General features: G+C 50.5%; 2 protein-coding genes across 3 annotated transcripts in view; one reads left to right on the top strand and one right to left on the bottom strand.

Annotated features, from left to right (window-relative positions):
- Nucleotides 1-370: 370 nt before the first annotated feature.
- On the top strand, nt 371-6,523 carry POMC (proopiomelanocortin). The gene is made up of 3 exons (XM_053589477.1): nt 371-431; nt 3,636-3,787; nt 5,711-6,523. The coding sequence occupies exons 2-3, from the start codon at nt 3,656-3,658 to the stop codon at nt 6,389-6,391; spliced, it is 813 nt and encodes a 270-aa protein (XP_053445452.1). The 5' UTR covers nt 371-431; nt 3,636-3,655; the 3' UTR covers nt 6,392-6,523.
- Nucleotides 6,524-8,623: 2,100 nt separating this feature from the next.
- EFR3B (EFR3 homolog B) overlaps nt 8,624-27,996 on the bottom strand; it is a 99,883-nt gene continuing 80,510 nt past the window's right edge. For both annotated transcript variants that reach the window (XM_053589468.1, XM_053589469.1), the window contains 12 exons: nt 27,597-27,648; nt 25,814-25,986; nt 25,245-25,320; nt 24,658-24,819; nt 23,447-23,578; nt 22,374-22,441; nt 20,708-20,835; nt 19,570-19,661; nt 16,550-16,598; nt 15,019-15,125; nt 13,336-13,385; nt 8,624-12,870 (listed from right to left, as the gene is read on the bottom strand). In XM_053589468.1, the coding sequence (XP_053445443.1) occupies nt 12,765-12,870; nt 13,336-13,385; nt 15,019-15,125; nt 16,550-16,598; nt 19,570-19,661; nt 20,708-20,835; nt 22,374-22,441; nt 23,447-23,578; nt 24,658-24,819; nt 25,245-25,320; nt 25,814-25,986; nt 27,597-27,648 (1,195 nt within the window). In that variant the 3' untranslated portion in view covers nt 8,624-12,764. The remainder of the gene's footprint in view (nt 12,871-13,335; nt 13,386-15,018; nt 15,126-16,549; nt 16,599-19,569; nt 19,662-20,707; nt 20,836-22,373; nt 22,442-23,446; nt 23,579-24,657; nt 24,820-25,244; nt 25,321-25,813; nt 25,987-27,596; nt 27,649-27,996) is intronic.

The raw sequence follows: 27,996 nt of genomic DNA, 5'->3' as shown, positions 1-27,996 counted from the left end.
AATGCGAACTCGGCGGATGCCAACCTGAGCGCGCACGCAGGTACCGACCCTCCCTCCAGTGCCCGGCCCGCCCCGGGGTGCTAAGCCTCCCCGTCCTGGTGAAGATCCATCCCTAATTAAGTTCTTCCTGCCCGCTGGCCGCCAGGTGCGCCTTTCGCTGGACGGTGCTAATTCCAGCCCCCTTTGCGGGCTCAGCCCCTTTCGGGAAGCTCCGCCGCGGCCGCCGCCCCCCTTCCCTTGCCAGCTGAGCTGCGGAGCGCTGCCAGAAAGGTCACGTCTAAACGCCCACCCGGAGAGCCCTGCGGGTATATAAGGGCGAAGGAGAGAGGCCGACCACGCGGCGGCGAGGAGGAGAAAGAGGGGAAGAGAAGTGACCGGCAGAGGCAGCCGGCCAGCCTTGCCCCCGGGGAGCAACCTGCCGACGGCTACAGGTGAGGACGCGGCGGCGCTGAACCGTGCTCTTCCCCGGACCCTGGCCCCATCTTCGGGATGCTCTTGAGGGCTAGGAAGGCGAACTTGGGCGCCTCCGGCTCGCCGTGTCCTGAGTTCTTTGCGAACTTTCTGTGCTGCCTGCGGTGAGGGCCAGCGTCCCGTGCCTTCCAGGGAGCCGCGGCCTCGGCTGCCCCCGGGGTCCGCGCTTCCCCGGGGATCGCCACGCTCGGGTGTGGAAACCGGGCGGCGGGCTGCTAGGAGCCCCGAGACGACGAAAGCCTTCTAGGGAGGTCCCCGCAGATCCGCGTCCTCTGACCCCTCTCCCTACAGATATTCGGGAGAGGGGTCGCTTCTTCCAAGTCGGATACCACAAATTAATGGCAAATTAACGTTGGAAATGGGACCGGGAAAGAAAGGCTAAAATTCACAACAAACTCCCTGCATTCCAGACTTTTTTGGATTCAGACCGCTGAATCCCTGTTTTTCTGCCCACCTTAGCGCACCCGAGGTGGCTGCGGGATGATTTCATGATTCTTAGGTCCATTACAAGACAGTCAAGTCCCTCCTCTCCAAGACCTAGACCGGGCTAAACACAGGTGACCGGGAACTATCCAAGGTCCTGAAAAGCTGTCTAGTTTTCGGAATCCCTCAGAGGACCATAGCCTAGGCCGTTCTTCCCGCAAATCTTGATGAGTTTGAACTAACCACAGTGAGTTTCCAGTGAAGGAAGACCAGTCCCCTGGGCCTTCGACTTCCCCATATTCTTCATATATAAGTAGGGGTGGGGTGGTTCTCATTGTGTGGCTGGAAGGAGACAAAGAAAATACAAGCACGGTTTTATTTTGTAGGTTTATAAGATACATACAGATGATAGGTAATTTAATAACAATATTCCTTTGACATTTTTGTTATAGGACTCCACACACGTGTGTCATGGTCCAAGGACAACATTCTACATCTCTGATCCTCCGATCTTTACGGGAGGGCATGACCAATGTGCAGTTTTAGAGTAACAGAATGTTTTGTTTGGTTCATAGAGAGTTCCCTCACGCACGCGAAGTTCTGATAAGTGTACTTCTATCATAAAGTTAATGTAAGGATTAACAAACTGCAAGCTGCTATTTTTCCAGGGGCTTCAATATTGGATTATGGCACTTTTCCTACTTACAAAAACCACAGTACTTGACATTCCTTTAAAAAAATGACACAAATAAGGTAATATTTGTTCATTGTAGAATAATGGGAAATACACACAAGCAAAACCAAATTGCTTTCAGGAATCCGTCTAATATTTTAGCAGTAGAATAAGAGCTCTGAGGGGATGGGGAGGGAAAATGTTACCCTGTTGTACAACATAGTCAGTAGGGCAGACGGAGAGGACGTGCTGCCTGGGGGCCTTCTGCTAAGGTCTGAAATTATTATGAGGGAGGCTTTTAGCAAATGCACATCATTGCAGAATGCCATCTTTGAGAATTGAAATATAGCTGAAGGAACTGTCAGACCTGCAGGACTTCTTTTCTCTACTAATATGTTATTTTACACTTGCCCTTAGTGACATAACTACCATTTTTTCTGCTTCTGTAACATCTGGGCATTTTGAGGACCTGGATGTGCTATATGGTCTCAGAGCTTTAATCCAATTGTCTTCTCTGCCAAGTGCGGGCTGTGTATTTGAATTGGAGCATCAGCAGTCTACAACAGTAGCAGCAAGTCCCTTGGTGTCACGTGGAGACCCCAACGTGGACCAGTGCTGTTTCCACGTTGCCCCTTCTGCAGAGGCGCGCAGGGCCAGTCAGTGACTGCTAGCGCCACCTGATGGCTACTCAGAGAACGCTCAGCAGTGCCTGGCAACCTTTCGGAAGCCGGCCTGGAGCTGGCAGAGCTCACGGGGACGGGATGGGGGTGGGGCAGAGAGAAGGAAGTGGCTCCCTGCAGCAGACAATGAGGGCCAAGAGGACTTTCACTTCCAAAGCCTCCCCCATAAAAAAGATTTGGCCCTCACCTTCCCACATGAAAGATTTCTTTTAGGCAAACTTATTTTAAAATGCAAATGTTAATTAGGAGACAAGACATTTAGTCACCCACACTTTAATGAGGATTACTTTTCCCATGTAATTAGGTTTCTTCCAGCAGCTGGCTGAGAAGGTCTGAAATCTAGAATGATTGTGGGGTTGGTGAGCTGAGCACAGACCTTGGGGTGGCTTCAGGGTGCTGACCTGAATAGGGGAACTCAGAAGCATGAGCGTTAGCTGTGTTGGGCAAGGGGGTGGTGGACACAGGGGCCACCTTACTTACTGCCCTGTGGCCTCTTGCCCTCAGCATGTACCCAAAGATGCTTCCTGTATTCTCTGAATGTATCTGTGGTGTCTGCTCACACCGGAAGGTAGAAGGTAGTTTCATTTTTCCCCTCTAGACCTATATATCCCCTTCAAATCCAGCTATTTTAGACCACATTTGAGAGACCTAGAGAACAAGAGGCATGATATATAATGTGTTCAGAAGATGAGACAATTTAAAAATAATTGATATCTGCTTTAAAATGCAAATTTACTGGGGTCTGGGTAAAAGAGATCACTTGACTGATTTGTGTTTGGGACATCAAATTAGGTTGCCTGAAGTCTTGACTAAACTGGCCAGTGGTTTTATTTGCTTTTATGTAAATCTAATATTCACAGGAAACAGTTTCAGAAGAATAATAGGATCCTGGTGAAAAAAAAGGGAAAAAGATCACCTTGAGCTGGAATTTCAGTTCATGTGTCTTTCCCAAGTAACTACCCTCCCTTGGATCTGAAGCATTTGAACAATTGCTTCATATAGGTAGTGAAGGAAAAAGCTCTGTGCTGGGAGCAGGAGAATTTAGCCTTACCATATCATGAAAACCAAATGGGCTTCAATTTCCCCATCTCCTAAATGAGGGGCTGAACCAAGCGATCCCCAAAATAGCTACCAGCCCTAACTTCCTTAGGGGACTGATTTTAACCAGACATAATGGGAAAACTACCTACAGTTTACCCAGGTCCCTTTCCCTATCACAACTCACACCACCCTGCTTACCTCCCTTCTGCTCAGCACTGCTCCTGTCCTCAAAAAGCCTTAAACTCCGCAAGTGAGTTTGTTAATGTTGGCTCAAGGTCCTTCCTGATGAGTGGCCAACATTGTTCTGCTCCTTGCAGGGGTCCCTCCAATCTTGTTTGCTTCTGCAGAGCCTCAGCCTGTCTGGAAGATGCCGAGGTTGTGCTACAGCCGCTCAGGGGCCCTGCTGCTGGCCTTGCTGCTTCAGGCCTCCATGGAAGTACGTAGCTGGTGTCTGGAGAGTAGCCAGTGTCAGGACCTCACCACGGAAAGCAACCTGCTGGTACGTGGGCTATGGCTGCCATCTTGGTTTGGACATCAGATGAGACTGGGGCTGGGACAGCTCAAAGGGGAGGGCTATGGAGAAAAGGAAATTCATTTCCAGTGATGGGGTGATTCAACCCAGGCCAGGAGCAAAACTTTGTAGCAAAGTCAAAACTAGGCCACTGAGGGGAGGAAGCAGCTTCAGGGAGATTCATAATTTCTGCGGGAGTATCCTTGCTCCCTGGCCTATCTTCCACAGAGCCCCCACACCATTTAAAGTATTTAGAGACAGAAGCATAATAATTGATCCATCAATCCTGTATTTTCAATCTTTTCGTCCCCAAATCACTTTTTTAAACAACCTCGTATCACTTGACATTTTCACTCTATATTTCTTCCTCTATTATTTACTACCAGTTGCGAAGTCTGCTCAGTAGTTTCACGAATTATCTCTAGAGAAGAAGGAAAATCCAAGGCACTGTTTTTCTGTAACTGATGCTAAATGTCTTATGCTTCGGGCCTCCTGTCAAGTTCTTTTGCAGTCTTTCCAGAAGCATGTAAAGGGCCTTTGTGCCAGGCTGGAGCTTATTTCAGGTCACCACAGGGAGTGTGTGTGTATGTGTGTGTGTGTTGGGTGGCATAAACAAGAAATGACACCAAGTCCAAAGATTAAAAGACATACTACTGATGTTAGTGACTGAGATTTTATCCTGATGCCAGCACCTGCCAGGTAAGGGAATACACATCATTGCCTGTATGTCTTGCCAATGGAGAAGCTGAGCTGAGGTGAAGCGGGAGACTTCCTCAAAGACACAGAGCAGGTTTTATGTGTAAAATAGAAACAGAGAACCCAGGAGAACAGAATCCCCTGGATGATTTGAGACATCCACTGCACAGCCTGTCCTGGTGAGAGCTCACCTGGGAAGGAGCAGTACACACAGAGGCCATGAGTGCTAGTTCCAGTTCTGCCACTAATCAGCTGACAGATTAGTGACCATAATCAGGTCCTTTCACCCCTCTGAGCCTCCAGTTTCATTATCTATCTCAAGAAGGGGAGTGTAAATTAGATAATTCTTACTTTCCACTGTTAACATTCCACAGTATTATAATTCTAAATTCCTGGAGTAGGAAGTTTCCAACTCAACAGTGTGTGGGATCCTTTTGCTTTCTTCTCCACATTTCTTAAGTAACTGAAAACTCAAGGCTTAGGTCACTGTCCTAAGCAAATATGTATGGCAGTTGAGTCCTCTAGAGACAGGGAGCAGTGATATGGGCTCCAGGGCATGTAATGGAAATGGCTCTGGCTTTCCATCTCTTCCTCAGATCAGAATGAGACAGGGAAATGAGCCCTCCCAGCCGAAAGCCTACCGATTGGGAAACAGTAAAGGGATGTTAGTTCCCAAAACTTGAAAGAACCAGAGAAAGTGCTTGGTAAGTGCAGCAAAGTTTTGAGGCATAGTGCAGGAAAAGGGCCGGGGTAGGGCATAAAGTGGGTGTGCAGATCCCCAGGTAAGACTGAGGCATTATACAGGCCCTAGAAGCCAGACTTCTGTCACCTGGAGAGATTCTCCCCCAAATTTCAGTCCCACCCCTCCCTGGACTTGAATTAAACCACGTTTGTTTATTCAATATTTATCCGACCTTCTGGGAGCAATTCCTACCTATCAGTCATATAATGGCAAGACACTGACCCTGCTGACAAAAGCTATGGGGGGATAGGCCAGCAGACTTCCAATTGGGATGGGGGATGTTATAGTTGCCAGCCAGAAGCATGCAGAGGGTACAGGGAACAAGAGAGATGTGCCCAGGTGCGTTTTAGGCGATGTCTGTGAGCGCCAGGAAGACCTGATGGACCCACAGGCTTGGCCTGGGGTCCTCGCGAGGCACCATGGCGCCCTGGGCCCAGGCTCCCTCTCCCTCACGCCCTGGCGTCTTCCTCCAGGAGTGCATCCAGGCCTGCAAGGCCGACCTCTCGTCTGAGACGCCCGTGTTCCCGGGCAATGGTGACCAGCAGCCGCTGACCGAGAACCCCCGGAAGTACGTCATGGGCCACTTCCGCTGGGACCGCTTCGGCCGCCGCAACGGCAGCGCCGGCTCGGGGCAGAGGAAGCGCGAGGAGGAGGAGGTGGCGGCGGCAGGCGAGGGCCGCGCCCCGGAACCCGCCGGCCGCCCCGAGCCCCGCGGCGATGGCGCCGAGCCGGGCCCGCGCGCGGGCAAACGCTCCTATTCCATGGAGCACTTCCGCTGGAACAAGCCGGTGGGCAAGAAGCGGCGCCCGGTGAAGGTGTACCCCAACGGCGCCGAGGACGAGGCCGCCGAGGCCTTCCCCGTCGAGTTCAAGCGGGAGCTGGCCGGCCGGCGGCCCGAGGAGGCGCTCGACCCCGCCGGCCCTGCCGAGGGCGCGGGGGCGCCGGCCGACATGGAGCACGACCTGGAGCAAGGCCTGGAGGTGGCAGTCGGGAAGAAGGACGAGGGGCCCTACAGGATGGAGCACTTCCGCTGGGGCAGCCCGCCCAAGGACAAGCGCTACGGCGGCTTCATGACCTCGGAGAAGAGCCAGACGCCCCTGGTGACGCTCTTCAAAAACGCCATTGTCAAGAACGCGCACAAGAAGGGCCAGTGAGGACTAGGAGGCTCACTAAGGCTTCTCTCTCGGGGAAGTAGTACCTAAAGCACCCTGCCCTCACCCGCCCTGCTGCCGCGGGCCTTCAGCCTCTTAAAGCTGTCTGTAGATAGGAAATAAAAACCTTTCAAGTTTCGCATCAGACTCTGACTTTGTAGATTATGAATAAATTAAAAATACATAGCGATCAAAATATTGGAGCAGGAAAATAATGGTTTCCATGCGATCAAGTTGTAGAATATTTCACAAGAATCAGGAGTCCTCAAACTACGTCTAGCGGGCCACATGAGGCGGTGTGATTGTATTTGTTCCCGTTTTGTTTTTTTACTTCAAAATAAGATATGTGCAGTGTGCATAGGAATTTGTTCATAGTTTTTTTTTTTTTAAACTATAGTCTGGCCCTCCAACCGTCTGAGGGACAGTGAACTGGCCCCCTGTTTAAAAAGGTTGAGGACCTCTGATAGATGGTGCAAATGGAAAGAAAATGTGCATCCTTCCCTTGCCCCATAAGTGGATCTTCAGGGGACCAAATAGTTTGGGTGATGGCCCAGGATTATCCACCCTCCTTGAGTGGAAAGACCACACCGCTGACAGACACGCTGAAAGACAGGATTCCTACCAGAGGGCTCAGGCTCCCCCGGCTCCCTGTGCAGCTCCAGAATCCTGTGTGTGGGATGTCTGCCGAGGCCGACCCAGGCTTGGGAGGGCTCTGGGTTGTCAGGTGGGAAGCTGTGGTAACTGCCTCCTTTGATCTAAGTCCTCACTGTTCTTTTAGCAATTGATGTGACCACAGGCAAGTCCCTGAATTTCTCCACCATTTAGTTCTCTCATTTACTCTTCCTAGTGTGGGGGGTAATGTGAGGATTACAGGAGAAAATGGATGTGATCATTTGAGGTGAGGGTTGGTATCAATTTGACTGCACTCCTGGGATGCTTACAGATGCTCTCAAACACAAGTATGGTGTCTGTCTTTCATCACCTCTTCCCCACTCCCAAATGGAAACACACACACACTTGTTTAAATACAACACAATAGACAGGTACTTCTTCCAGCCCCTCAGGCTCAACCCCTGATTGAGGTCCTCTGACTACCCCTGCTGTACCCAAGCTCCGCCCTTCCCACATGGTCCAGCTGCCTCCACACTCATAACTGCTCTCCTCATCTCCAGTCACTCTCCTCCACAGCCCATCATTGCACATTCTTCATATTAATGTATACAAAATCTTGGTTTTTGCACATTCCCTGGTTCAGAAGTCAAAACAGTGCCCTCACCCCAGTTTTCCATCAATTAACAAACTATTACTAGGCATGGCTTGCAGAGTCCTTATCAACAGGGCTCACAAACCAAAGTTCGTTGCCCACATTTTGCCCAAATGAAATTTCTACCTTTCACCTATTGGTCTTTTCATTGTTCTCCCAGCCTTCTTCACCCTCTGCCTGGACCCCTCCATGTACCTCTGCTGTTTGGATGCTATCCTTTTTTCATTATGAGCCCAGGCTCTCAGGTCAACCTCCTTGGGCAGTGTTTCTGCAGTCAGCCCCCTCTGCACTGGGTGACAAACTCCTTGCTGCATGCATGTCTTATCCTCTCCTCTCTGGGAATCGCCAAGCTCCACAAGGGCAGAAGTCAGGTGTTGTGTTTCTTCTTTATGTCCCCATGGTGTTTTAACAATGCTGGGGCCACAGGTTTGCACGTTTGCACACATTTACACTTCACAAGAGAGTCACAGATTCAGAGATTCACATGTAGATGTCAACTGCATTAGACATACCGGTGGATGGTACAGATCAAAGCCAGCTGGGGAGTATTTGTGTATAGCCCTTATACATGTAAAATTTTGGTGCTCAAAAAAAAATTTTTTTTTGGTGCTCTAGGAGTTCACAGTGAAAGAAAATTGGAATGTATCCTGGGACATCCTGATTTGAGGGGAGTCAGAAAGGCAGATTTCTTTTGACAAGATCTCCCTAGGGAGGTTACATGAACCGGGCTAGAATGAAACCAGGCCCAGGCCTTCCTAACGGAGGATGCTCCCCTGCTGGGTATCCTGCTTCTTAGGTTTCCATCTCCACAGCAGCCTTTCCCCTCCACCTCTTTACTTCTGAGACAGGTAGAGTAATGGTCGGTGGGGGTGGCTAAATGTCAGTGGTACCCTGTTGGTATTTTCAGATTCCATTTGCCTCTTAAAAAACCATTTACTTTAAAGAAATCAAAATAGAAAGCCATGTGGTGATAACATTAACATTTATTTGAAAAGGGCATCACAGAGGCTCATTGGGAAATTCCGACTAATAGTCCTAAAGAATGAGTGTGCTAAGAGTCCTTCTACCTACACTTCTTCCCATTCCCCTCTTTCCCTTCCCCTAAAAGAAAATGAATATGATTCAATGAGTTTAAAATACAGAAAACTGCCACAGGCACTAATTCTGCACTCACGTATAAACACGCCAGCTACTATATACATATACGGTCGACAACAAACTACATTACAAACACGGGCGCACCCACTCAGTCATGGAGTCTTAATGCACACAAACACGTGCCGACGTCTGGGCTGCAGCATTTGCGGATTTACAACTCTGCACTCCATGTGCCTGGATCTACAGTCATGGAGGAAGAGCTCAAAGGGGCACGAGATGGGCTTGTGAAGCCCTGTGGTCCCTGCAGGGGAGGAGACCTGGTCAGCCCAGTGGTGCTAAAGGACAGCACAGAAAACTGCCTTCTGGTCCCAGCAGGGCCACAAAGCCCTTCCGCTGCCCCTATCCCTTCCCACTTCCCCAGCTAGCCAGACTCTAGGCAAGCCCACCACGACCATCCCTCTTCAGACCTAGGCCAGAAGGGGATAACGAAACACAAGCCGCCCTAAATCTTCTCCCTAGCTGTAAGGAGGATGCCTTGTCAGCACAGCCTGCTTGCCAGGGCCTGGGGTCGCAGAAAGTGGGCACAGACTGCCCACGTGAGATGCTGGGCATCTCCCTGTCTACCTTTAAACCTAATACTCAGCCTAACAGCATTAAGTCTAGTCTTTTCCCATGGGCCCCCCCAACTGGCCAGCTGCCATTTTCTGGTCATAAAGAGAAACTGGGAAAAACAGTCTTGCTTCTCAGCTGCACTCTCTGCAGCCAGATTGGAAAGCAACTGCAAAGCATCGGACCCAGGGCCTCAGAGGAGCCCAGAGGTTTGGCCTTTGAGCCATTCAGAGGAACCTCAGAGCTGTTTGATTCCTAGTCCATTTGAAACCTGTTCTATGGGATCCAGAATGTGCAAGGCAAAGGGGAAGCACAGACACAACATTTGTGCTTCTTCAAGTGCTTCAGAGGGTCCCAGGCCCACCCTCTCCTGCTCGTCCATTTACATCTGTGTACAGGGCCAGGGGCTGGCTAGAGGGGCATAACTGGAGGACTTTTCTGGTTCTTCTTCTGACCTGCTGGGTCTCCCTCTCTGGTGAGAAGGCTGTATATGAGACAAGAAAACACTTATTTCTGCTTTATAAAGAGAGAGGAAAATGGAAACAGGCACGGGGCCCTGGGAGCCCCACTGCAAGAAAAACCACGGCAGCCCTTGTTGGTGCCTTCGCTGACCCAACGCTCATGCATCTGCGGACTCAACCACATGGAGGGAACTTGGAATCTCCAGCACATTCCTGCCTGCTGGGTTCTGTCGGCCAGCTGCTCACCACCCTGCCCCCGCCCTGCAAAGCCAGAGTCCCCAGCGGCTTTGGGAGCAGCTCAATGGCTCCTCTTGGCTCCAAGTGACAACAGAGAAGGGCACCACAGATGTCAGGAGGCTCGGAAGGCAGGACACAGGGATGCCAGCAGCCCGGGCACCTTCTTCCCCTCTAGATACCATCAAACTCTGCTTCGTCACTGTCCCAGGGCTCGTGGTGGTGTGGTAAAGGAGATTATTGAATTTACCATTTAATTTTTCATTCCAGTCAACACCCAACTTAACCTTTCTGATTCTGAGGTATGGCCAGAATCCAGGTTTCATGCCATGTCAGCGGGCAGCCTGGTATGCTACTGAGTGTAAGTTTAAACCGAAACTCAAAAAAAAAAAGGCCAGTCCTCCAAAAGAAGCTCATCCTTGCTAAACAGTGGTGATGCAAAGGAAAGCCTCTCATGGGTTGATGGAGAGGAAATAGTGGTCAAATCTATGTAGAATGGGAACCTGTACTTTCTCTCTCTCTCTCTTCCCTGGAGGAATAGAGACAGCTGAAGATTCCTACAGTCTCTGATTCTATAGAAAGACACTCCAGGAAAGTGACTCCCAAGTTCCAGGGCCCCACAGGTAGTGCTTAGGGTGAAGATGCCATGGCAGTGGAGCTTGACATCACGTGGACACGATGAAGAGACAGGTCTGGCATCAAAGCAAGCATACGATGAGACATGGGAGGGCCCAGTGAGGAGAGACGTGTCTGTGGCTCAAGATTTAGATTTTCTTTACAGTTTCTTCCAAAGGTTATTTGCCTTCAAGTGTGTTATTTTAAACTTGGTTTCTTAATATGAAAATACTAAAGAGAAATCTAAGCTCATGCTTGTAAATTTGGGTTGAGCATAAGCCAAAATGCCATGAAGCATAGCCGAAAGCCATGGGGGTGGGCAGGAGCCTCCGTGCCTGAGCCCTGCAATCACACAGGCCACCTGGAAGCCACGTGCCCTCAGCACCAAGATGGTGACCAGGCGAAGAGCTTCATCTGAAGTGTGGAAACAACAGCAGTGAGGGTCAGTAGACCTCTCCCCAAGAAATTTATTGCACATATCATGGGAAGTGCATGTGTTAAGATTCTCCTTGAAGGTGGAAAATACATCCATCTATCCCGGTAACCACGTTCTACCTGTGCATTGTGGGGGGCTGAATCTACCATGTATAGGAGTGTAATTTAAGGGTGTCCTAAGAAATGCCTGAAATTGTGCCCTAAAAGGAAATTCTCAACTACTCAAGAGGCTGAGGTGGGAGGATTGCTAGAGCCCAGGAGTTCAAGGCCAGCCTGAGCAACATAGCAAGACCCCCATCTCTAAAAATTAAAAAATAAAAAATTCCTTTGAGTTAAGAAATCTATTTACTCTGTGTCTTTTAAAAAGCAAGCTCTCCAGGGAGGGAACATTTGACCATTCACACCTTACTGTGAGTTATATAGGGTCAGAAAACTTATGGGGAGTTTGATTGGAGGAGAAAGAAAGATTATTTTGGACCACAGTGCCCTGCCACAGGAGGGGGCCCAGGTGAGGTTCTGGGAGGCATTGGCTGTGTGTCAGCTCCTTTCTGTACTTGTCAGTTACATACAGAGACAGGGACGATGGAAACTCAGAACTCATGGGGGTCTCTACTGCCTCTTCCAGGCCACAGAAGTTGCCAGATGGTATCGATGTCCCAGACTTCATCCAGAGTGAAGACATCATTCCAATAGCAGGTGCTAGATCCTTCTTTCCTCAGATGGAATATCCAAAAGGTGACTTTGACTTCAGACATCCTTGAGCCCCAGAGGCCCCCCAACCTGCTGGGGCCTCCTCCATGGGAGGGGATGCGAACAGCCCTCAGGTCCCGAAGTGCCTCCCTTTTTGCACCTGAGTTTTCTTGTTCTGCCTTGCCTCAACCCAGAGGCTCTAGGAATACCTCGGGACTCTCAGAAAAAAGAGACCCGAAAGAAGCCCACTCAGAAAAACACCCAGAAGACACAGATTGACAGGGGTGTGGGGGGCTGTAAAAGCTCCCTCTGAACAATGGAGGTGACAAGATGCTGCAGCAGGGCAGGGACTCGCTCTATCCACGGCCACCGGCATCCCGTCCCGTGCAGTCCCCCCCATGCTCTCTCTACCCCAGCTCCTATTATAACAGGAAAAAGAAACACAAACAGGTGACTGGAGAGGGAGCGAGGGAGTGGGAGACACAGCACGGGTGGGAGGGGATGCTCAGGTGCCAGGCCTTTCCTAGGTGAGCTTTCCTTGCTTCCTCCTGACCTCAGCCTACAGCATCCTTCCATCAACAAGTCCCCATCTAGTCCCCTCTTCCGGGGAGTGGCAGATGCACCCCTGATTCAGCACCCCAGGCAGGAGCTTCTCAGTCCCTCACTGCTGTCCGGAGTCACCCCATGTTTCCCTGCCCCGGGGACACAAAAGAGAAGACAAAGGGCACAGGTGAGATGCTTATTGGCCGCGCAGGGGCAGGTGGCTGGATCTCCCTCTGGGCGGGCAATGGGGGGGTCCGAGGGCCAACAAGGATCAGAGCATCTCCACCTTTGCTCAGCTGGGGGGCAGCCACTGCCTCCAGTGGCTTTTTCTCAGAGATCCCAGCTAGATTTCCAGGTGGTCGGGTGGGCGTGAGGGGGAGCCTCTTCCTCAGACTCCATCCCCCTGAGGAGCTCTCCCTCTTGGAATTCAGTAAACGCACAGATCGGGAAACTTCATCTCATAGACGGGGATGGAATGGTTCTGCGGTTGACCGTAGGCTGCGGTGATGGTTCCCGAAGGACTTGGAGGAGGCCTGGGGGCAGGAACACATGGAGAAGGAAGGCATGAAGAGGGAATTCCGGGGTCACACCCCCGTGCAGCTGAACGGAGCAGGTGACTTGGGTTTCTCCTTGCCCAGGGACCAGAGACCTCACTCCATAGGTTCCCAGGTTTTCAAATTGTTCTAGAATCTACAGCTTGAAGTCAAGCTTCTCTGCAGGCTCTGTTGCTGCTTTAGAAAGTAAGGCACCAGCCTGGGACACTAGGAACTGCTGGCTCATTCCAGGTTTCACTGAGCTGGCCTTTTCTCTCCCTACTCCCTATTTGCCTGTCTAGGAAGAATTGGTGGCTAAATTCCAGCCATCCCTGGGGATAGATGCTAGAGGGGGTGGGTTGGAGGGGAGAACTGGAGATAGCTGTGAGGGAGGAAAACTCGGGACAAGGGGCTCTATCACTGGGCCACAGAAGTAGGGGTCCCCTGGCCATGGCTGCCACTTACCGGATGGTGATTTCAAAGATCTGATTGAGTTTGCTCTGGAGCAGTGAAGCCTAGACACAAACAGAGGGTTAAGTGAGCTGGGGCCCACAGAACCTCTGCCAGCTGTCACTGGCCCACCTGTCCAGAGCACATGCTGGAGGTGCAGGGCAAGCGGGGGAGAGCGCCTTGGGCCCTGACTGTAGATTCATAGCAGGAAGAGTCACCCACTGCAGGCTGACTGGGGATAGGACAGAGAGTCACCCACTGCAGGCTGACTGGGGATAGGACAGAGGGTCAGATCCTCCACTAGGGAGGATATCGGCAGGCAGTTCTCAGAAGCTTTTGCTCCTCAATGCGGGGCCTGGAGCTGGGAGACTCGGAGCAATTACCAGCTCTTTCCCTAACTCAGAAGGAGGGGGGGTTAGAGATGATCTCTCTGGTCCCTTCCAGCCCCCACTGAGTGTCTGGGTGCAGAGTGAGCTGCGTGTGTTCAGGAACCAGGCCCCAACTGCTAAACTGTGTCCCAACTGCTGGCTCATGAAGTGGGCCACATCTCCCTCTTGAGGTGGGATGTGACGTTAGGACACGTGGGCCCAGGGAAAGCTGTATGTTATCTATGTACTTACATATATGTAAATATTATATGTAAAACATAATACATAAAATAGAAAATTACACGTATTATATTTTTATTTATTTTTTTTGAGAGTTTTACTCTTATCACCCTGTGTGGAGTAATGCAATTTCATAGCTCACAGCAACCTCAAACTCTTGGGCTCAAGCGACCCTCTGACCTCAGCCTTCCAAGTATCTGGGACTACAGGCACCTGTCACCACACCAGGCTAGTTTTTCTATTTTTAGTAAAGATGGGGTCTCGTTCTTGGTTATGCTGGTTTCGAACTCCTGAGCTCAAGCAATCCATCCACCTCAGCCTCCCAGAGTGCTAGCTGTACAAGCATGAGCCACTGTGCCCAGCCAGGTATTGTTATTGAGATTGTGTTTTTATTGAGAGGAATAGTTATTTGTAGATTTTGAATGTTTACAATTGTTTTGTTGTTATTAAGATCCCCACTAACAAATCCTGGCATGCAATTAGTTTCAAGAACTGTGAGCTCTTCCCTAAGGCCAGACACAGGCCTCATTTCTCTTGTCTGGCTGTCTCCCTCAAATCTCCTTTCCAAGGCCTGGCTGTTCCACGCCCCTGCCAGGGTCCCCTGATGCGAAGAGGGCCCTGCCACAAATGCTGACCCTCCTTCCTTTGCACACATCCTTTCCTCATCACTCTGTAAGGTGGGGACCATTATGGCCACAGCTTCAGAATCATCAGGAGGATGAAATAAGTGAACACAGAAAGACATCCTGGCACACAGTAGGCGCTCTTTTCACACCTGCTGTTATAAGAGTATGAGCTGAATGTCCGAAACAGATGCTCCTGAGGTCAGGACTTCTTCCTTACATGAAAATTGTGAGGTCTGAACAAGCCACCTGACCAAGTTCCCAAATCTTTTGGTTCACAGGGGAGCAATGTGGCACCAAGGTGTTGGGAAAAACCTGGTGGGCACAGCAGAAGCTCTTGGTGTTGGAGCATAAACCTTACCTTCATGGTCAAAGAGCAGAGATCTCCTGCAAACTGAATCCTGCCCTGGACCAAGATCCTGTTTCTTTCTGGCCCCCAAGGACTCCCACTTGTTATCCTCACTCACCCGGGCCCCGCAGTGTGCTGCGATCTCCTCAAAGGGGGCCTTCTGGAACTTCTCTACCACCTGTCGCCGTCGCTCACGTTCCTGCTCCTCGACCGCTACACTGTCCACTGTGACAGAGAAATGGGTTAGCACCAGGCCCTGCCCACTGATGGGGAAGGGGAGGAACTTAAATGGTGTAAAGACAGGTGGACTCCTCCAGAAAGCCACTGTCCATGAGGGCTGTTTGGGCTCTTCCTCTTCACTGTCACTGTAGGGACAGTGGCAAGCAGGTGTAGTGTCCTCACCTTCACCTGGCCTCGGCAAAGCTAGCCCTTTTCCTGATTCTATCTGAGGGTTCATCTTTGTCTTCATATAAATGTTTGAGATCTAGTCAAGTGGACCCTTTGCTGGGCTGTCAAAGCCCCAAGTAGCTGGTCTGCCACTAGTACTGTTAAATAGAAGGTACTACAACAGTTGATCCTTTGGGTACTCTGAGGATAATTGGAAAAGGGACATCAGCAATGAAGAAGCCAGATAGACCATGAAAGCCAGCACAGAAGCCCTGTGGCAGAGCAGTCTGATGCTGGGTAGTTTAAGGTTTCTGTACATGGTACTTGGCACCCCAAAGGAGTTGGCACCAAAAAGAAAAAGGGGGAAGGGTGTCAAAAATGTTCAGCGTACTCAGTTTAGGAAGGCAAAGCTGTGTGTGCACTCAGCGAGGTACCATTAACGACAACAGAAAGAAAAAAAGATTTGGCATTTAAAGGAATAATTTTTCTTTCTTTTTCTTTCCCCCTTTTTTTTTTTTGAGACAGAGTCTTACTATGTCGCCCTTGGTAGAGTGCCATGGTGTTACAGGTCACAACAACCTCAAACTCTTGGGCTTAAGTGACTCTTTTGCTTCAGCCTCCCAAGTAGCTGGGACTACAGGTGCCTGCCACATCGCCTGGCTATTTTTTGGTTGCAGTTGTCATTGTTGGCCCGAGCCGGGCTTGAACCTGCCAGCTTCAGTGTATGTGGCCAGCACCCTACTCACTGAGCTATGGGCGCCGAGACTAAAGGAATAATTTTTCAACAGAAAAATTCTCTTATTTTGAATACTTCATTGACTAAAAATCCAGACAGATGAGGGGAAATGCATTTTAAAGTCTATTGCCCTTATTAAATCAATAAAATGATTTGTTCTTAATATCTTCTACTGATCACCTTGTTTTGTAATTATACACTGCCAAAAATGAGTCAAAATAATTACTCCAAATTGCTTTTTACTTGTAGCCTTAATTGATTACTTTTAAGGGCAGCTGTCATTTCTAGAAAAAGCGTTTTCTGATATGGACACACAGGGCCACACCAGGGAACCTCATCAGGAGACCAAGTGCTTTCAATGGCAACTTTGGCAGCTGTGACAAGTTTGTCAGAAAGCATCAGCCTCTCTCCCCCCACCTCGGTGCTGGATCACACCTTGGAGGGTAGCAGATCCTGCTGCATTTGCCTGGGGGCAGGTCCCAGGACCCCACCCTCTAACCAGAGCCCCTCAGAGCCCCTGGCTTACCAATGGCCTTCTTCAGCGTCTCATAGGTGATCTCTTCAGCAGGCACTCGCTGGAGGAGAAGGGACAGAGATGTTCAGTGAGATGGGGCAAGGGGGGAGGTGGCAGCCCGGCTTCCTCAGCTACCTGGTAGCCCCTTTGCTGCTTAGAAGAATGTCCCAATAGGCAGAAAGTCCCTTGGACACCCATGTTCCCACCAGGGACTCTGGAAGCCCCCTGAGCAGACACAGGAGAGAGCAAGTGAGATGTTGGTGGAGAAGCTAATTGCTCATCAGATTCAGACTCAGAGGGGAGTCCCAAGTCTCACCTAAAGGAATCCATGGTCTCCTTCCCCCTACCCAAGTCTGTCTCATCAAGCCCCACGGGAAGGAAATGATGCAATTTTTTAAAATCCTCAGAGGACATAGAAAATATTGGAAGAAACGGGAGACAGTTGGCAAATATCATCTCAGATGTAAATTTCAAGAACTAAATAACATTTTGAAGACTTATGATATTAAATTACCTATCAATGTGATCTGAGCATTTAATAAAGGCAAGAAATAAAAGATTAGCACTGATCCCTACCCCACCCCAGGTCCCCACTGAGGTTGGTCCAAGACCTGGGTCACGGGATCTCTGTTCTCTACAGAGCCTATAAGAAAGGCGGGAAATACTAAAACCCAAAGAAGGGCACTGCATGGATGCATGGCTGTAGGTCAGATGCTGAAAACAGAGAAGGCATGTGGAGCAAATTTCAGGAATTCCCCACTAGACGATGAACTGCGTGAGGCAAGACGCCCAACGAACTCTCGTTCTGCCACTTAAACATGATATTAAGCAACAGAAGCAGCCACAGAAAGAATTTCATTGACATGAAGTTCAAGAAGTGACACAATGCAGGCCAGCGGCTCTCGCGGGGAGCCCCCCACCCCTGGGGCAATGACAATGTTCCATCCATTCACTGGCCCAGGTGTGATCATGTGGGTATCCGCATTGTGTGAAAATTCCTTGAGCAGTACTCTTTTCAACTTGTTTGGCGTTCAGCAAATTCTTGTTTGAGCAGGAAAGGACAGATGTGTGGATATGGGACAAGTCATTCAACAAATATCAAGTGGGCACCAATTACCCATAGAACTCTGGGAGAGTCAGTAGGAATGGCAAAGTTTGTTAGTAGGGGAATTACACACAGGAGAGGCATGCTGAGCCTCACTGAGGAGTCACCCATCCTCTGTGCATCCACCCACCATCTGCTGTCGGCACCAACTGATGCCTGCCAGGTGCTGGGGTCTGTGATGGGACAGAGGCCCCTGTACTCTGCTTTGCTACCAAGTCACCTCCGGGCAGAGCTGAATCTTGAATAGAGGAAGGACCTGACATTTGAGTAGCGGCTCCATAGCCAGCTAAGCATTCCTCCTCCTCCTTCTGTGTCACTTTACCCCTCAGTTCTCTCACCTCCTGGGAAGGGAGAGTCACCACTGCAGGGGAGATGGCAGTTGACCTACCTGAGGCCTAATACCCTGGAGCCTCCAGTCTTTGGAGCTGAAGGCCTTAGAGGACACCCAGCTCAACCTCTTCATTCTACTTATCTAGTTAGCCCAGATCAGAGTTACCTTCCTTCCACAGGAAGGTTCCAGATGAGCTGTGGAAGGCCTGCACTGGAGGTCTGCCCCCAAGAATGAAGTGGCCAAAGGCAGGGTTCAAGAGGCCCTCAAAGACCTCTCCTAGCTCTGATCCCATCTGGGGAAAGGCTCAGCATCCTCCACGTCCACCTCAGCCCTGATGGGCACAGAGTGGGGAAGGCCAGCCTGCGAGGCCCAGGGTCTTCCTGTCCTGCCCCCACCCCATGTGTCCTCCGTACTTTTTTTGAGGTTTCCCCTGCCCTAGTCCATTCCCTTAAGTGAGGTGGTCAGAATTAAACTCAAGTGTGACGTCCCTGTGGATTCAGCTCCCTCATGGGTCCTTCTCCCACCTCTCTGCCCCTCGCCCCATTGCTTTCTTATTTGGTGGGTAAACTGGTGTTTCTATTTTGTTATTGTTGTGCAGTTTTTGTCCAGGGCTGGGTTTGAACCCACCACCTCTGGCATATGAGGCCGGCACCCTACTTGTTGAGCCACAGGTGCCACTTGGTGTTTCTATTTTGATCCCTTATTCTCCCTTACTCATGGTACATCTGCTTTCCTCACTGAGGTAGAAGAAAAGAGGTAACATTAGGGGAGACATCACATGTTAATTTGAACAGAAATGAGATATTCTGAGTCCTCATGCGAGGGTGGAAGGAAGAGAGATCTTCAAGGCACTGCTGCAGCTTTCTCTTAAGGAATCTTGGTTGTCAAGAGTGGGGTGCGGGGTAGGTTGAGCACACAGGATTCCTAGGGCAGTGAAGATCCTCTGCGTGACACTGTGATGGAGGCTGCAGTGGCGGGTACATCTGTCCCAACCCCACAGGATTTGCAATGCCAAGAGCAGCCCAGTGTAAACTGCAGACTTTGGGTGACAGCCGTGTCATGTAGGTTCATCCCTGTCACAGATGTGCCGCTCTGGTGAGGGATGTTCATATTGGGAAAGGCTGGGTGTGAGGGGAGACAGGGGGCATATGGGAAATCTCTGTACCTCCCTCTCAATTTTACTGTGACCTAAAATGCTTTAAAACATGATCTTAATAAAAATAAAAGAATCTTCATTGATACATGTGGGAGAAACACTATGAAAGCTGTTCCCACCGTCATCTCTCCTGTTAAGCCTTCCAATTTCCAACATGGAGCACACCTGCTCCCATGGGAGCAAGGGATGATGACCAGAGAGCCTTCCAGGAGCAACTTTTATGATACTGTCCTGGGAGTAGGGGGACTCTAGCTAATTTCTCCGGATGGAAGCATTTACAGTCTATATCCACATGGTGAGAGTCTGTAAGAACAGGGATGCGCCTGAGAAACCTGCTTTGCACGTGACCTAATGCACACTGTGCAGTGAGCGAGCCTGGGGCCAAGCACCCAACCCGTTGGAGGTGGGAGCTTCGGCAGGACAGTGGCAGGAACACTCACCTCCTCCTTCTCTGGGCTGTTCCTCGATTCCACCTCCACCTGCAGCGAGATGGTCTCTCCAATGCTCCTCCTCTTGGATAAGCGATCCTCATCTAGAAAAGAAGCAGCCAGAGGCTGGAGACTCCAGGACCAACCGCCCCCCGTCCCCCCGCCACCGCTGGGTCCACAGTCCTCTAAGGCTCAGTGCACAATCAGGTGACACTGGAGCTTACAGAAGCTTCCAATTGCTGTGGGCCTTCTCCTCCACCCATCTTAGGGTAGTCAGTCTTGCTTTTTTTTTAAGACAGAGTCTCACTCTGTAGCCCTGGGCAGAATGCTGTGGCATCATGGTTCATAGCAACCTCAAACCCCCGGGCTCAAGGGATCCTCTTGCCTCAGCCTCCTGAGTAGCTGAGACTATAAGCCCCCAGCTATAGTCTATTTTTTCTATTTTTAGTAGAGATGGGGTCTCGCTCTTGCTCAGGCTGGTCTTGAACTCCTGAGCTCAGGCAGTCCACCCACCTCAGCCTAGGTGCTAAGATTACAGGGTTGAGCCACTATGCCCAGCTAGTCTTGCTCTTTAGGGTTAAGATTTATTTTGAAAGCTTTGATGAGCACAAGGAAGCTGCTTCTGACCAGAATGTGCATCTCAACTTGTGTAAGCATCGCTTGCTGCCAGCACCAGTAGCCGTCACTCCTGTAGCATTTTTTCTAAGTACATTTGCCTTAATACAGGTACATTTTTCATCTACCTTTCACATTGACCCTCTAAGGCAGGTATTGCTAATATCCCTATTTTACGGCCAAGGAAACCGAAGTTCAGAGATGCCAAGGGACTCATCTATGATTTTTCGGGCTTTTAAGTTGCATAGAGGTCTCAAACTGGTTCTCTGGTTCCATGGCCCATGCGTGCTCTTTCCAGCCTAAGGGAGCCTCTCCCATTCACAGGCCAGGCTATCTTCTGAGGATCTACATGGAGGAGAGGAGGGGGGAGAGCAAGAGGCCCTCACCATAAGCTCCCCCTGTGTTTTTCAGCTCTTGTGCAACACCCAAGGTGCCATGGAGGGCAATCGAGGGACCAGAAGTCCCTCACACTCAGGCCCTTACCAGGCCAAGAAAAGATAGAGGCAGGCTTGGAGTCCCTGCACAGAGCTCCTACCTGTCAGCTGAGGGATGTAGGGCAGGCAGAGCCTGTCTGAATTATAGCCGCTGCCCCCCAGGACTTCGCTGATCTTGCTCTGGCGGAAGAGGAACTCAATCACCACTCCGTCAAGATTTGGAGACAGCCTGGAGTACAAAGAATGGAGGAGGCACATTAGAACTGTGGGTATCTAGAATGATTTCCTAATAACTTTCCTCATTATCAAAGGAAGCTGGGTGCAGTGACTCGTGTCTGCAGTCTCAGCTACTTGGGTGGCCAAGGTGCTTGAGCCTGGGAGTTAGAGACCAGCAATAGAGATGGGCAATACAGTGAGACTTTGGCTCAAAAAAACAAAAAAAATATATATATATGGCTTGGCACCGTAGCTCTGTGAGTAGGGCGCTGGCCACGTACACCGAGGCTGGTGGGTTTGAGTCCAGCCTGGGCCTGCTAAACAACAATGACAACTGCAGCAACAACAACAAAAATAGCTGAGCATTATGGCGGGCGCCTGTAGTCCAGCTGCTCGGGAGGCTGAGGCAAGAGAATGCTTAAGCCCAGGAGTTAGAGGTTGCTATGAGCTGTGACGCCACGGCACTCTACCGAGGGTGACACAGTGAGATTCTGCCTCAAAAAAAAAAAACCCTAAAATATGTTCACTATATAAGATGACAGAGAAGCAAAAGGAAAAGAAAATCACCCTGGCCGGAATGCAGAGGCTATTCACAGGTGTGATCATAGCATACTACAGTCTGGAACTCGCGGGCTCAAGTGGTCCTCCTCTTTCAGCCTCCCGGCTACAGGTGTGTAGACTACAGGTGTGTGCCACTGCATCTGGTTTAGTTTTATGTATACAAAGATCCCCCTCTCACACGCTGTTCTGTGATTTATTTTATTTACTTATTATACAGTATTTTACATGAAATATCTTTCTAAAACGTTGCTGCTCCTGGGGTGGCCCTGTGGCTCAGTGAGTATGGCACTTGTCCCATATACTGAGGGTGGCGGGTTCAAACCCGGCCCCGGCGAAACTGCAACAAAAAAATAGCCGGGCGTTGTGGCGGGCGCCTGTAGTCCCAGCTGCTCGGGAGGCTGAGGCAAGAGAATTGCCTAAGCCCAGGAGTTGGAAGTTGCTGTGAGCTGTGACGCCACAGCACTCTACTGAGGGCGACAAAGTGAGACTCTGTCTCTAAAAAAAAAAGTAAATAAATAATTGCTGCTACTGTTTCCCAGTTATTTATTATATAGATGGGCCATAATTTACAAAGCCATCCTCTATGGAAAATATCGTTTTTTCAAAATATCTTTCCTTTGAGTGCCTCTGGTGCTGAAGTGATACTGGCCTACACATGGTCTACAGTCTGAAATGTCACTTGGACTGACAGCAGTGTCCTGTTGGGAACAACTGCTCTAGGCTGTGTTTCCCACGGGCTTGGCAGAGTCTGCATCACATACGCCCACAGGGCTCAACATCACGTACTCGATGTGCGGATTACGATGACATGATGGGGTCAACTTCACCTGGGACTTCGGGACCACAGGCAGGGTTCGCTTTCTGCGCTTGATTCCATAGGAGCCGGCATCCCTGGCATTGACCTCTCCTAGCCTTAGACTGCCAATCTGCTTATTCAGCTGCCCTGGGGATCCCCAACGGTGTCCCCCCAACCGTGTCCCCCTCTCTCACCTGGGCCTCTCCACAAACACATCCTCTGGGAGCATGTATGGAGCCTCTTTCTTCCTGGTCTCTATCACCTGGAGTTTGGGAGGAATCGGATGATAAGGGCTGGGTTCAGCAGGGAGAGAGAACTTGAAACCAGCAACAAAAAGGGCTCCCGCCCCTGTTTCAGTGTCTGTCCCTCCCACTGCCTCCTTGGTATCTTCTAGAGTGAGAAACCCTGATCAACCGTGACCCTCACATCAGCCCAAGAAGTCCTTACTGTACTCTAGCACAGTAACACAGCACCCTCCCCCACAGACCCCAGCCAGCCCAGGCTGGCCGAAACCTGGGGTGTCTTCTTATGTTCTGTTAATATATTTTAAATGATAGACATTGCATGATTCCACCATTGTATGATGTACATACTTTAGTGTGTTTTAAAAGATCTTCATGTAGCAACGGAGAACATTTGACTACAGTCTGGGTATTAGGTAATACCAAGGAATTACTGGTAGTTTAATTTGCTACGTTACCAGCATGGCAATCAAGTAGGGAGGTGCCCATTTATAGACATGCCCAGTTACACATGTAAGGTGAAAGGACAGGATAGCTGGGATTTGCTTTAAAATATTTTAGCAAAGGAAAAGGAAAGGCTATATAATGATGAAGCAAATAGGGAGAAACCTTCATAACTATTTATTTAATCTACATAAGCTAATGGGTGTTCATGGTTCTACTCACAGCGCTTTTGCGGTATTTGTGAATGTTTATAGCAAAAGCTCTAAGTGGCTTTAGTCCACATGATGAGGGGCGTATGCAGGTGGGCCAGTGTGAGTCGGGGAGGACAGAGGGGTAGGAAGTGGAGGGGGCAGGGAGTAAGTTAGGAAGGGGGATAGGACACTGCTATGCCTAGCCCTGCTCTGTCATGTCCTACGGCAGGAAAAGCAGCTGCAAGTAACTGCTCACTATTATTAGTTCTTACTTCAACCCTCTCTTCACCGCCCGAGCCAGTCCAGGACTTGTGCAGTTAAGGAGAAGCTATTCCCAGGAAACCCCAAGCTGAGGGCCCCTCTGAGCTCTCTGGATCGTGGGACACCAACCTCGTGGATGTGCCGGCAGAAGGCAGGCACCGTGGTGAGCTGGCTGATGAGGTTCAGGTAGGCGGCACCCAGGGCATACAGGGCACAACGGTGGTACACAGGCAAGTTCTCCTCATTGACCTGGGCCGCGTCCTGTGGCAACACAGAGAGGCCTCCAGTTTTCAATGATAAGCTCACTGGTGCCCCCAACCCTCCACCCAACCTCTCCCTAATTTTGTTTATTTGAGACCGAGTGTCACTCTGTCGCTCTGGGTAGAGTGCTGTGGCATTGTAACTCACAGCGAGCTCAGATTCTTGGGTTTAAGTGATCCTCTTGCCTCAGCCTTCTGAGTAGCTGGGACTACAGGCACCTGCCACCACATCCAGCTTAGTTTTTCTGTTTAGTAGAGATGGGGTCTCACTCTTGCTCAAGCTGGTCTGGTCTGGAACTTCTGAGCTCAGGCAATCCACCTGCTTCAGGCTCCCAGAGTGCTGGGATTACAAGCATGAGCCACTGCACCCAGCCCCCAATCTTCTTTAGCAATGGCTCTCTTGTCTAAACTAAGCCTTTCCCACCATTTGATCCATAACTTTCTGGTCATCCTCATTCAAGCTGATGGGAATTGTCTCTGGAACAATCTCTGAGTTGGGAGGCTCTGAAATACTCATGAGCATCAAGGCAATGAACTCAGTGCCCCACTCTGCTGGAGCTTTCATGTCCTTTCCTGTTTAAACCCTCATCATTAATCCCGCTGCAGGGATCTGGCTCCTCCACTGTAGCTGATTCTGGAGAATGGGATGGCTCTCTAAACTGGGTTAGTATGTTATACTGAGCAGGATGAGGGAGTCCCGGAGGGATTGGGACACAGAGGAATCCCAATTCTAGCTCTCAAGGGTAAAAAGAATTAAAAAAATTGTAGCGTCTAGGTCAGCCCTGCAGGATTCAGAACCATCAAGCAGGCAGCTTCTCCATCACTGAGGAATCCTTGGGGTCTCGCTTAGACCCTGCAGGAGACTTGAAATACTAAGGGCACAGGAGTACATCTGAATGCCTTTAGCTTGAGAATGGGTCAAAGCCACGGACAAACAGGACCATGGTTTGGAGTCTTTACAGAAGAAGGACCAACCAAGAGTGCAACACTCCTGGGCTCCAGGACAATCATCACGTAGCTGCCACTTGCTACTCTTAGCAGCCCTTGACCCAGATGGACCCCTCTACACCCCAAGCCTACCTGGACAGCCAGCACCAGGCGGATGAGGTCCACCACCACCTCCTCGTTGGCCAGCTCGATGCTGATGAGCGCCAGCAGGCCGTACAGGGCCTCGTAGTGCTTCTGCGTGTTGGTGTCCTCCTTGCAGCTAAGGTAGATGTGTCTGTAGAGCTGCTGGGAGTGCTGGGAGTAGAGGGGGTGGGGGGGTGAAGTGTAAGGAGGAGTGAGGAGAAGAGGGAGGAGGACCAATCTGAAGGGGGCAGGTGACTGTGCGTACCTCACCCCAACTCCTACTTTCAGGGGTGACGCCTTTGGAGCAGACTCCCCTGGGAGAGGACACACATGAGTGCTTGTGCAGGGAAGGGTGCATGCCAATGAAACCAGCAATAAACACTGCTGCCCAAAGCCAGTTTTTGGAGCAGAGCATAGTCAACGGCCCTGGACTGGGTCATTGACCTGGGCCTGACCACCCAGAGGGGCCAGCTGGCCAGCCTGACCACGCAGACCCTTGGAGGGCAGGGACAGTCTCTGCGGGGCAGTCAGGGTCAGAAGTGACTTGAGTCCTGGCCCATCTGGGGTCACTGTGCCCTGAGGTTGTACTTGCTCACCTTCTTCATGAAGACGGTGTCCTGTCGGGAGCACTTGTCCACTTTCAGCTTCAGGACAGAGATATCACTGAGAGTGCTGGGAAGGGATGCAAAGGGCCTCCTTAGTCTTGTGTAGGGCCAGCCTGAGCTCATGTGATGCTACTGAGCTTCACCCCCAACACTCTTAGTCAGTACTAAAGCCTCCCAGGGCTCCCCCGGCTCTGGTTCTTTGCCAATCTCTATTTTTTCCCGTGTTCTCCAGTGCCTGCCCATTTCCTGATTATTCTTTTCCTCCTCTTATTCCCCCCAAATCCTCTTGGTTTCTACTGATAGCTCCTTCCTTTCTTCCAGCTGAAACCTCCTTTTCAAATCTCTACCTCCCAAATCTCTACCCCACCCCCAGGCACAAATGCCCTTTGCCTGCCCCCTGAGGCACTCCGTGGTCAGTCATGATCAGCTCCCTGGTCGGGCTCACTGAATATGTGAATTGTCCCCCTACCTGGTGTGAGGCCACTGGCCAAGAAGACAGGCCCTGTTGGGAGTCCTCCCACCCCACATCAGCTAGAAGATCCACGACACCCTATGGTCACCTGATGGTAGAGAACTTGTGGCGGTTGCCATGACGATCAATGAAACTGATGAGAATCTCTAGAACGAAGAGACGGATTTCTGCGTCCTCCATGAGGGCAGTGGAGAGAAGGCGGTCGAGGAAGTTGCTGGGCAGCGCTGACATCATGTTGTTGCACTGGAAACCTGTGGATACCTGCAAGGGAGCCCAGGTCAGGGGTGCTTAGAACACTGTCCTTTTCAGGGGCAAGGGAGGAGATAGAGGAGCAGACAGCAGAAGTGGAACCTAAATCCATCCTCTCCCAGCAGCTCCCAATCCAGCCTCTTCAGCCTCCACCCAGGCCCTGGGTGCCACAGGCAACATTTTGAACACTATACCACCCACCTATCAATCCACTCAGCTCAGCTCAGTAGACTGTGAGTGGACAGGGACAGTAAGGTGTTAAAAGCAAGCAAGGGGCAAGCACCAGGGAAGCAGGAGCCAGTAAGCCTCTGAACATAACGTTCCATCCCGTCCAGACACAGCTGATGAACACCCACCATGAACACCATGTGTCATTGAGAGCATGGCAGTCATGAAGAACTGGATGTGGAGGAACTTCCATCTGGGCTGAAGAAGCAGAACTCACACATGTGGCCACAATCAAAGAGCACACCCATATAGCATTTGGTCACATCTTGTCCAGCATGGTGACATTGGGGCCTTCTGATTAAAGCTACTCGGCATAAGTGGACATATCTACATATGACATGGTCAAAGCATTCACAAGCAGCAGGGTCACTGTTAAGTTCACACTGCAAACAATGCCTGTGATGATTCAAAAGGTCACTGAGGATCTAGCACAGCCCAGGGACATCAATAGTTCATCAAAGAAGGATGTATGCAAGGGAACCCTAAACTGTCACCTTAGTAAGACACTGGGTACAAATGAATGAGAGTAAACTCAGCAAAGAAATGGCAGGAAAAGGAGATAACTAGATGTGGGCAGGGTCAGAGCAAAGGGGACTTATAAAAACATAGCGCCAGGAAGGATGAGGGCTGGACAGGAGGGAAGGGGAGGCATAAGTGGGTGTGATGAGGTCGGTGCGGACTGGCACGGCCACTACAGAGACAGACTGAGAGGTGAGACATGGAGTCTAGTATAGGAAAGGGGGCTGGGGACCTTCCAGTTTCAGTCTGTTCAAAATCCAGATGTACATCAATTGGAAGCTGAGATCGATTCTGAAATAAGAGGCAACACATGGAGAACAGCCTTTCCAGACAATTCTTCCTGTGGCTGAGTTATGACAGATGAGAAGAGACCAACTATGGTTCAGGCTGTGCGTGAGAAGACCTGGGCCTTCACTCACACCAACAGCTCCAAATCTTGAAGGAATCTATGTATTTTAACAAGTTGGTCATAGGAATGGTGTTTGAGAGCAAGGGATCTAGACTCCAGTGATGACCACAGAGATGTAAAGAAGAGGGCAAAATGGAGAAACAGAGGGGAAAGGACCTGGGGAGGGCACCTAGAGGGCAACAGGAGCAGGAAGCAACAGATTCTGTCTCAAAACAGGTGATGTTTGACAACAAAGCCATCAGTAGCATAAGGAACCTTTGGGAAAATTAGAAAGAGATGCCCTGCCTGCTTTGGATGGCCCCTGGTTCGGAGGGCAGGCTGGATTTCAGCCCCTGCTCATCCTTCGGCCGGCATATCTGTGCAGTATGCAGCCTGCACGACTGTGTGGTGGCGGCCTTTGCTTGATCCTTTGGGAGGAGCTGCATCCTGCAGAGGGAGAGCAGGAATGGGGACACAGGAGGCTCACCTGAAGGAGGGATTTCAGCAGCATAATCTGGGTCAGACGGCTCCTGTTCTCCCTGTAGGGGAGAGACACACTCACTCACCAAGAGGGCAGTGTGGGCGCAGTTCCCACTCACCTGCCTGCTGTCCCTCTGACCAGTTTCTCCACGGGGCTTACCTCGTGGGTTACCCGGGACAGTAACTTCCAGAGACGGGAAGCAGACCAGGGAATTAATGACCTACCCCCGTGGGGAGTGGTTATTGGTGGGGCAGCGTGGGAAATTGCGGTGGGATTCATCAGCTCCCAGAAAGGCTGCTGAAGGACTGGGTGGCAAAAGGAGAGGAGAGGGCAGAGCTGAGAGAGCAGGACCGTGGGACGGAGACGTGGAGAGGAGCCTGGGCAGGGCCGGCCGCCGGGGACTCAC

The sequence above is a fragment of the Nycticebus coucang genome, chromosome 4 (assembly GCF_027406575.1).
Source record: "Nycticebus coucang isolate mNycCou1 chromosome 4, mNycCou1.pri, whole genome shotgun sequence".
Taxonomy (NCBI): Eukaryota; Metazoa; Chordata; class Mammalia; order Primates; family Lorisidae; genus Nycticebus; species Nycticebus coucang.
The sequence above is the reverse complement of the archived record's forward strand: the minus strand, read 5'-3'. Positions and strand labels throughout refer to the sequence as shown.

What these genes read in the sequence shown, in the direction of transcription:
- POMC (XM_053589477.1), top strand. Translation starts at nt 3,656, where the DNA reads ATGCCGAGGTTGTGCTACAGCCGCTCAGGGGCCCTGCTGCTGGCCTTG. An exon ending in CCACGGAAAGCAACCTGCTG is followed by an intron (nt 3,788 to 5,710) that starts GTACGTGGGCTA and finishes GTCTTCCTCCAG; the next exon opens with GAGTGCATCCAGGCCTGCAA.